The 9694-nt window shown below is 54.9% G+C and overlaps 1 protein-coding gene across 1 annotated transcript; it reads right to left on the minus strand.

Annotated features, from left to right (window-relative positions):
• Positions 1-214: 214 nt before the first annotated feature.
• Positions 215-8221, minus strand: TAGLN2 (transgelin 2). Its single transcript, XM_063106053.1, has 5 exons — positions 8163-8221; positions 2671-2878; positions 1987-2161; positions 1343-1445; positions 215-1010 (listed from the first exon to the last, which is right to left on the minus strand). The coding sequence occupies exons 2-5, from the start codon at positions 2848-2850 to the stop codon at positions 869-871; spliced, it is 600 nt and encodes a 199-aa protein (XP_062962123.1). The 5' UTR covers positions 2851-2878; positions 8163-8221; the 3' UTR covers positions 215-868.
• Between the last annotated feature and the right edge of the window lie 1473 nt (positions 8222-9694).

The following is a 9694-nucleotide window of genomic DNA, read 5'->3' on the forward strand; positions in this document are numbered from 1 at the left end:
CCAGCCCAAGGGCAGCTGTGAGGTCCTGTCCCTCCTCAATCCCAACCTACCCTCCCCTAAACCATGTGAGAAAGAGGATGATGGAGAAAATTAAAGACAGTGGTGAGCACTGCACCCTTTCATCTCTGCCCGCTTCCTTGCACCATTCACTGTTCCTTGCCCAGGATTCCTCCCTTCCCCACAGTGGGCACAGTGGCCCCAGACACAGCCAGAGTCCATCCAAAAAAGACTAGGATTCTTTATTTAAATCAGCAAACTCATATTCGTCAAGCCCTAGACCACGGTGGGCAGCCCTCCCTCCTTTGTCCTCTCCCCCCGCCCCTTAGCCACAGTGAGGGGAATGGAAAAAGAGAAGCCGAGGGAGCCTCTGCCCGGGAATGCTGCCCCAGATGTGTGGTGAGCGCAGTCCAGCTGTGGCTGGGGTGGCATTCACCACAAGCCCCTCCCTATAAATTAAGTCCCTGCAGTCACAGCTGCGGGAGAGGCATACTCGAGAAAATGAGGCCAGAAGGCAGCATCCCTGACTCCCAGCCAAGGAATGGACAGAGGGCATGGAGGCCAGGGGCAGAAGAGGCCAGGGGAAAGAGAAGAGGCATGGCAGGGGGGCTAAGGCCCCCCAATTTTGGTCCCGGGGAAAAAGAAGAAGCCAGTTGGTCCAGTTTTGTTGGGTGTGGGGAAGGGAATGTATTAGTTAAGCACAGGGGGAGAGGCCACCATCAGGCTCCCCCAGAAGTGACAGGACAGGCTGGATGCCCACCCTGGCAGAGGGAAGCTCGAGAGTTCTGGAGGCTCTCAGGGAATGTTGTTGCTAAAATATATATACACATATATATTAACCATTCACAGAAGGGCAGGGGTCGGGGCAGGATCAGAGGATCTGGCGTGGCATCCCGTAGCCAGTCATGCCTGCCTGAGATGCCCCGCGATTGGTGCCCATCTGTAACCCAATCACGTTCTTGCCCTCTTGCAGTTGGTTGTCCGAGAAGTTCCGAGGGTTCTCCTTGGATTTCCTGGATGGGAAAAGAGCACTGGTTAGAAGGAGGTCAGAGGCTGCCCCAGTAAATCTCCTCCCTGGACAGAGCACAGCTTTGTCTATGGCCTCAAAGGCTGGTGCCAGCTCTGCCCTGGAGAGCGTTGAGCTCTCTGAAGCCACCTCATCATCTCTCCAAAGGGACAGTCACCTGCTACCCCAGGGAGAATTGTGAGGATTAAGTGATAAGAGAAATATGGAAGTGCTTTGTAAAGGGCCAGTTGCTGTGGAGACATCAGTTATTTCCTAGGGACAGGAATGGGCAGGAGCACTACATCTGCTGGGCACGGCGGCTGCCCCAGCAATACTTACTTAGGAAACCAGTTGGGATCCCCAGAGAAGAGCCCATCACCCCGGGCCACTGCCAGCCCACCCAGGTTCATCAGCGTCCGCTGCACACAGGCCATGTTCTTTCCTGGGAAGGAGAAGGGGAATGTGTTGACCTCAGCAGGGCTGGGATTCTGGATGCCAGGTTTCCACCTCAGTTACTAAGTCAGCAGGCCTAGCTTCCTGGTTCTTTTTATTCTTCGTCCCCATACGCTTTTCAATCCCAACCCCTACCACGGCCAACTCTTCACACACACACACACACACACACACACACACACACACGGCCAACTCTTCACACACACACACACACACACACACACACACGGCCAACTCCACACACACACACACCCAGGCCAACTCACACACACACACACACACACACACACACACACACACACGGCCAACTCCACACACACACACACACACCCCCAGGCCAACTCACACACACACACACACACACACACACACACGGCCAACTCCACACACACACACACAACCAGGCCAACTCTTCTCACACACACACACACACACACACACACACCCAGAAACCTGTCCCTTCTCTCCAGTCAAGATGGCCCAGCCCAATTTCTGGTCTCCTGGATGACAGCCCCCAGGCCCTGGCCCACCTTCCCAGAGGTCCACAGTTTGGAAGATGTCAGTCGTGTTGATGCCATAGCGCTCAGCTGCTTGCAGGAACTGAGAGATCTGCTCCATCTGCTTGAAGGCCATGCTGGAGGCCTGGATCTTCTTTACCGGGGCCTGCCCCTCGGGGTACAGGCCATTAATGAGCTCACACAGCACCTGGGAGAGGACAACAGGTGTGCAAAGGTGAGGACATGCCTATCACAGATCAGTGTGTGCCACCCTCAGAGACAGACAGTGAACCAGAGAGGTCCCTCTCCTGCCTGAAGACAGCTCAGACTCCTGGAGTGAGCCCCCCACAACCGTCCTTCTTGCCCAGCCCCCACCTCTGAGCCCAGAGCAAAAAGCCAGTGTTTAGTCTTTCCTTGCTATTCAAATAGCACCGTCTAGAGTACACCGTCCCACAGTCCCTTCCTTAGAGATACTCTTCCCTGATGTCACCTGGAGCCTTCCACTGCAGGGGAAGCACATTCACCCTCACCCTTCACCTGAAGGGGAGGGAGGAAAGCCTGGGTCCTCTATCTCCTCGATAAAGACATTCGGGCTGAGGAAGAAGTCGGAACTGGTGTGCCCTCAGCCTTCCCTTCTTCAGGTTAAACAATCCCTAATCCCCCAGAACCAGCCCTGCTCTCTCTGTACTTCCAATCGAGTGGGGGCCCAGCTCTCACCGTGCCATCCTTGAGCCAGTTCTGGAAGTTCTCACGCCCAGGCTGGGGCCGGCCCACATCCTTTCGGCACTGGGTGGTGATCCACTGGATCAGGATCTGCTCCAGGTCCATATCATACTGTTTCTCAATCTTCTGCTGTACCTCCCGGCTCAGGCCATATGCAGGTCCCCTGTTGGCCATACTTAAGGGCAGTGGTGGCTGTGGGGAGCTAGGGAGAGCACACGCCCAGCCAGGCTCAAGGTCAACACTCTGCAGCCTGTGGGGTAGGGAATTCTGCCTACAGGAACACATGCCATATCCCCCAGAGTGGGTCCCAAGGCTGAGGACCAGAACTTCTGCCAAATGACCCCTGCATATGGACTAGAACAGTGCTGCTCAGAACACTGGGAGATATCGTGGGGCCACACAGGCCGTGTCTGTATCCCCCCACCCCTGTGACATGCAGAACGTTTAATATATTGAGCCCCCACCCCCACCCCGCATTAGATTTCTTTTGAACAAATGGTTCCACTGCTAGAATGAAGTGTAAAATCCACTGGAATAGAATATGAGGTAAATGAGGCCAAGATTGTGGGTTCAACTCCTCATGTGGGGTGGTCAGCTTTAGCAAAAGCAAACTGGTCACTCTAATCACAACCCTGGGAAAGAGAATGATTTGGGGAGAGGAGGAGGAATATGGGACAGCTTGGGAAATGTATGTCAAGAGTTGGAAGACCACTTGATCTTAAATCTACCCTTGATCAAACACTGGGTTTTAACTGGGCACCTACTATTTGTGCTAGAGATTGTGGAAGAGATAGAGGTCCATGGTCCTAAAGTGCCAACATTACCATCAGGAAGACACTGTGAGGACACATAAAAGGGTAAGGACTGCACACAATGAATACTAAACTGCACAATTCAGGTCATACATTGTAGGAATTAAAAGAGGATGGGCAGAAGCAGCCTGAGAGGGCTTCCTGGAAGAGGCAGGTATGAGTAGCCTCTTAACAGATTTCAGCAAGCAAAATAAATCTCCCATGACAAACCAGGCAATAAAAATAAATTCTACTTTCCCTTCTAGGAGCTGTGGTAGGCAGAATAAAGGCCCCCCAAAGGTGTCCATTCCCTAATCCCCAGAACTTGTGGATACGTTACCTTACATGATAAAAAGGGACTTTGCAGATGTGATTAGATTAAGGATCTTGAGGTGGGGGAGAGTAGCCTGGATCATCCACGTGGGCCCAGTGTAATCACAAGGGTCCTGTCCTTACTATGTGAAAGAGGGAGGCAGGTGAGTCAAGAGTGGCAGAAGTGACGAAGGAAGCAAAGATTGGAGTCACACAGGGCCATGAACCAAGCAATGGAGCTGGCTTCTAGAAGCCGGAAAAGGCAAGGATATGGATTCCCTCCTATACCCCGCAGAAGGAACGGAGACCTGCCCACACCTGGATTTTAGCCAGTGAGCTGTTGAGGTCTCTAGAACTGTAAGATACCACATTTATGTTACTTTAAGTCACTAAGTTTGTAGTAATTTGTTACAGCAGAAATAGGAAACTAATACAGGAGCCTTGAGTGCTGTTTTTAGAGAAACCTAGGAAGAAAGGGAAGGATGGGGAAATACACAGGAGGGTTTCTTTAACTTAGTTTGAAGACCTTGGTTAACAAGAGCCGGGTGGTTTCCTGACCGCTGGCCTGAGTTGGCAGCACCTCTCTGTGGGCAGTCTGTCCCCACCTACCACCTCACCATCTAGGTCATACATCCAGGGGCCTGCGGAGCAAATCCCAGTGATGTTGCCATGGAGAGCCAGGAACAGAGAAGGGATATGGTCCCCCATTTTCTGTCCCCATCCCCTCCCTGGATGGGCTCTGCTCTGAAATAAAGCTAACTATCTGGTTGCTCACAAACAAGGATCCCCAGAACAGGGACCTGCATTCAAGCAAAGGAAAGGGAGCCACCCCTTCTCCCCACATCTGGCTCCAGGCCAGGTCAGACTTAAGGGATGAAGTCACTGTGGCTCCCTTTCTCCCACACACCCCAAGTAAAACAATCCTGCCACACCCCCAGTGGGCCTCAGGCTCTGCTGAAGTACAAGGAGCCAGGCTGCTTCAAACACCTATACACCTCTCAGCCCCAGAGGTTGTATGTCTCGGACCAGTGCCCTATCCCCCATGCCAAGATGGCTGCTCCTTTCTACTCTGGCTTATCGAGCTGCACATTTCTGGCAGAGATCCGCCCCATAAATCAGTTGTTTTTATACCTCATTAAGAGCAACCCATCACACCCCAGCCCCACTTCCCCCAGCCTGAAAGTCGGTCCAGATAAATGTCAGTCTGGGCCCTGACCTACAGTGCCAACCACACACATAATCTGCTGTGGGAAGGCAGTTGGGTCAGGTGGCTAGAACCCAAGGAGAGAGGGAGACAAGCTTCCCTCCCCACTCTGTCCCAGCCCGGCCCGGCCCGGCCCAGCCCAGCCCAGCCCAGCCCAGCCCAGCCCAGCCCAGCCCAGCCCAGCCCAGCCCCAACTGCTCAGCCGCCACTCAGTCTACATAAGTTTACAACCTCTGATGCAGTGAGATGGCTGGAAGACTTGATAGGAAGAGGAGGGGGCTAAAGGCTGCGATTCCCAGTAAGCCCCCTTTTTCCAGCCCAATTTCTGAACGTCTCCTCTGGGAGCAGCTTCACCATGGTCAAGGCTGTGTTTCCAGGGGCCAAGTGGCCTGAGGCCCAGGGATCACAATGGCACAGGTAAAGAGAGGAGAATGATTAACCCAGACACCAGGGTTAAGAGTGGAGAAAAGGGGCCAAGGCCCTTCCAGTGCTCCCCACTCCCTACAGGGCACCTGGCCTCCCAGACCCCCCTCTGGGCTGTGAGTGGATGCTGAGGCCCCCTCCCCTACTCTGGGACCTGGACACAGCTGACAGGGTTGTGGCTCCAGCTGCAGTGTCTCTGCTCCACTCTGGAGCTACTGCCCTAGAGTCCTGAGGTGCCAGAGCCACAGGGTGGAGCTCTGGGAAGGGGAGGTCCCAGCCAGGCCCAGCCTGGCCAGCAGCTGTTTCTCCTCCCCACCCCCAGGCAGGCGGGAGCTGATGGGCTGCGGCTGCTGGAGCTGGAAGCCCACCCCAGTGATACCCAGGGGACCTAACCCTGCCCTCTCTCAAAGGAAGGGAAAACAGCAAGTCACCTACGAGGGAGCGGGGGAGGGGGGGTGCTGGGGAAGAAAGATAGGCCCAGCTGGAAGGCAGGTGTGAGAGATGCCCAGCGCTGGGGATCCCAAGGGAAGACAACAGCTGAACAACTTGAGGGGGCAGATTGGCAGTGAGTAACCTTAATTCTAGAGCTGACTACAGCTGTGGGAACAACCCTCATCCCCACCAGGGGGATTACAATAGTCAGGAAAGGGGTGGGGCCCCGAAAGGCAATCCAGCCCTCAGCCCCACCCAGACCCTGGTGGAAGCTTACCTCACCCCATCCTACCAAAGAAAAGGCGGACACTGGGTGGGGGTGGGGGGATTTCAGTGTTCTTGGCTGGGGTGTGTAACTGGCAAGACAAAGGGACTCTCCATTCACAGTGAGGATGGGACACAGGGGAACTTCCCAACTCAGATTTGGGATTGGGACTATAGTGAAAGAGCGCAACGGGGACACCAGCCCACAAAGTGAGGTGCCACAGCAAGCGGGAAGAAGCAAGGATGGTGGGAGACCTAGGTTACAGGGCAGTCCCCTCACCACCAAGAATTGTGAGCAGAAGAGAAATCTGAAGCTACGGAAACAGGAAGTCTCAAGGCTTGCGCAGGAAGAGGGGGTGAGGAGGTGGGGGCCGTTGCCAGGGCTTCTGTGTACCAAACACAGGAATGGAGGCAGGGTGGGGGGACCAGGTGGGAACAGCCACTCAACACGGGTGGGGAGGGGAAGCTCTGAGCACAGGGGCAGAGTGGGATCCTCACAGCAGTTCTCAGGTACAGCCAGGTGCAAGGAATTCCTCCAGGAGGCAGCTATGGAGGGTAGAGAGAGCATTTGGAGGAGATGGGAAATGACCAGTTTGTGGGTAGAGGTGCAGACTCAAGGAAGCAGTAGTTCAGGAGAAGAAATGCCCTGGGAAGGGAATGTGCCTTCTGAGCTGGAGAGTCCATACCTGAAAATCCTGCAGGGAGAAGGGATGGAATGAGGAAAGGTTTAGACGCCAATCCCCAGGGGGCGTAAGCAGGGACTGGGGAGAGGCAGGCAGGATTGCAGTTGGACAAAGACTATCTGTTGGTTCTGGAATGGTAGAGACCAGCTGGCCCCGCCCTACCTTGGCCTCCTCTGCAGTTTTAGGTCTGCCCTGTGGAGGAGGAAGGAGAAATTGGGAGGGGGGTTGGAGATGGGGAGCTGTCCCCGTCTGGGACTCTTGAATCAAAGAGAACTGGCGGAGCCCGTCCAAGCCACAGGCCTCCTACACCTGGTCTCCACACTCCATCCCCACTCCCACCTCTCTTCTTTCTGCCCCACAGATATCAAGTGCTCCCAGAACCTCCCCAGCACTGCCTCCAGGAAGCTCCAGGAGGCCTGAGGAGCGGCAGTCCACTTCCGGTCCTGCAGGTCCAGCCCCCACAACCGTCGCCCCCAACCCCCACCGCCACACCCTGGGCCGTTACTATGGATGAGTCACCCACCGCCCGCCCGCTGCAGGGGTGACGCAGTGGTCTGGGCAGCCCGCCCGCCCGCCCTCCGCCACCACCGGCTTTCCCAGCAGCAAGGCGCACGGGGGAGTGGGCAGCGAGGCTCGGACAGGGATAGGAGACCCTGGAAAGCAGCCATCCCCCCCCCATCACCCTCACACAGACAGTGCACACCCGGGCGCAGTCAGGGCTGCAGCTCCCAGATGCCCGAGGTCGGGAGACTCTCCTGGAGACGACTGGAGCTTCACAGAAGGCGAGGATACCGTGGGACCCACGCACGCACCCCTTAGCCCCAGCCTGTGACCCCGAGTCCCCAGAACAGCGAGTGTGCAGATGGAGGAACAGAAAGGGTAGCCCCGGGACGCAGAGGGCAGGCAGTGCCCACACGCGCTCTGGAACCAGGAAGTGAAGGGTCGCGCGGGAAGCCCGGGAGCGCAGGGCTGGACCAGCGCCGGCGCCAGGACCCTGTGCGCACCGTCACTCCGGGCCAGCGCCCAGTGTCCGACGCCCTCCTTTCCTCGATCCTACGAGGACTGTGCGCTGGAGTCGGAGGGTGGGGCTCGGTCCCAGAGTCCCTGCTCCAGACGGACGCCCCGTCTATGCGCCGACAAACCTCGCCTGACCTCATTGCCCAACAATGCCCGGTCAGGGCTTGGGGACAGGACCTGACAGCACGGGGCGGAGCAGAGCAGTCATCGGACCCTTGCCTGGTGCCAGCCCTTAATCCTTAAACTCGCTGGGCAAATCCCAAACGCTGGCTTCTTGCTTCCTACAAACCATGCACATCCCCCACCCTCACATTCACCCACCCCCACCCCCATCCCCCTTGGTCCCTCGGTGTTGCTCACCGTTCAAGCTGGCTGGACAGCTGCGCACTCAAGGCAGGGGCTGCAGCGGCTACTGGTGCGCCCCCGCCCAGCCCAGGGTTTTCAGGAGGGTCCCGCCTTAGACGGGGCGGACCAGAGGCGGGGCAAGGGCCCATAGGGTTTAAAGGCGCCGCATTGCAGAAGGCGAGAGGAGTACTTAAGAGAGGGGCAGGCAGTGGGCGAGAACGAGGTTTAAAGGATCTGGGGAATGTGGGCCTTCAAAGGCAGCTGCAGTGTTCTCCACTCATGAGAACCCACGAGCCCATAGATTTGTGCCCCAATAGGAAACTTTCTGCCTATAAGGTTAACTCTACTGTGCACATGTTTATGTGGGAAGAAGGCTGGCAAGGTAAAGAGAGGTACAGAAAGACACCCCCCTCCCCAACTGACTAGGGTGTGACAGGACTCGGGCTTGCAGGCTGGGACAGCACCCTCAGGTGGTGTTGCTCGTCGCTCACTTCAAGCCCGGGCAGGAACTAACAATTAGGTCACTCCTTGCCCGCATGGAAGAGGTGTGCTTAGTGCTGGGACCCAGGGTTCACACCTGATTTCTCTTCCCCTCTCATCTCCTCCTCTAAGACCATCTTGTCTTAAATCTTGGAAGGATCAGAAGGGAGGCCTTGGTGGAAGAAACTGGCAGTGGTTCTGGTTCTAAGAATGAAGGGCAGCATAGTTTAGGGGTCAAAGGAGTGCCTCCCACCCTTGCAAGCAGAGTCCCTCTAGTGTGAAATCCCCAATTACATCTATCAGTGGAGTTCTTCTCATACAGTAGTCCCCTGTTGGGCCTGATATTCAAGGACATTGATGACCAGTCTCCTCATCTTTTTCCATTCTGTCTGTCCCCTCCCCAAGTCCAACCCAGCCCTGTATTCTGGTCCCATGAGTGTCAAATATTTTCACTATCTTGTGCCTTTACAAAGGCTATTCCTCTGCCTGGCAGGTTTTCCCTTCCTTTACTGGCTTTTCACCTGCTTTACCCCTTGCCTACTGACGTTTGGGCAAATCATTAAAGCACACAATGCTTCAATTCACTAGCCTACACAGCAGAGCTGACAGTACTACCTAACTCATAAAGCTGTAGAGAATGAACTTAATACAAGATGTAAAGATCTTAGAGCAGTGCCTTGCACACAGCAAATGCTATTATCGCTATGAGTATTACTACCTTCTGTGAGGATCCTAACGATCCCCCATAAGAAGCATTTGTCCCAGTACACGTTGTAAGCATTCACTGAATGTTGACTTGAACTGAATTCCTTCCTTTGTGCTACCATAATAACCAACACATAACTTTATCACAGAACTTATCACATTATACTGTAACTATTTCTTTACTTGTCTGCCTCACTGACTAGAAAGAACTCCCCAAGGACAAAGGCATGTATGTCTTAGTGAACTTAGTATTTTCTCAGCATCTAGTTCAATGGCTGGTCTTTAGTAGCTGACCTCAGTAAGCACTCAATAAATGCTCTTTGAATGAATGTTGAATGTACCCTACTCATTAAGATTCACTT

This window comes from Cynocephalus volans, chromosome 8, assembly GCF_027409185.1.
Source record: "Cynocephalus volans isolate mCynVol1 chromosome 8, mCynVol1.pri, whole genome shotgun sequence".
Taxonomy (NCBI): Eukaryota; Metazoa; Chordata; class Mammalia; order Dermoptera; family Cynocephalidae; genus Cynocephalus; species Cynocephalus volans.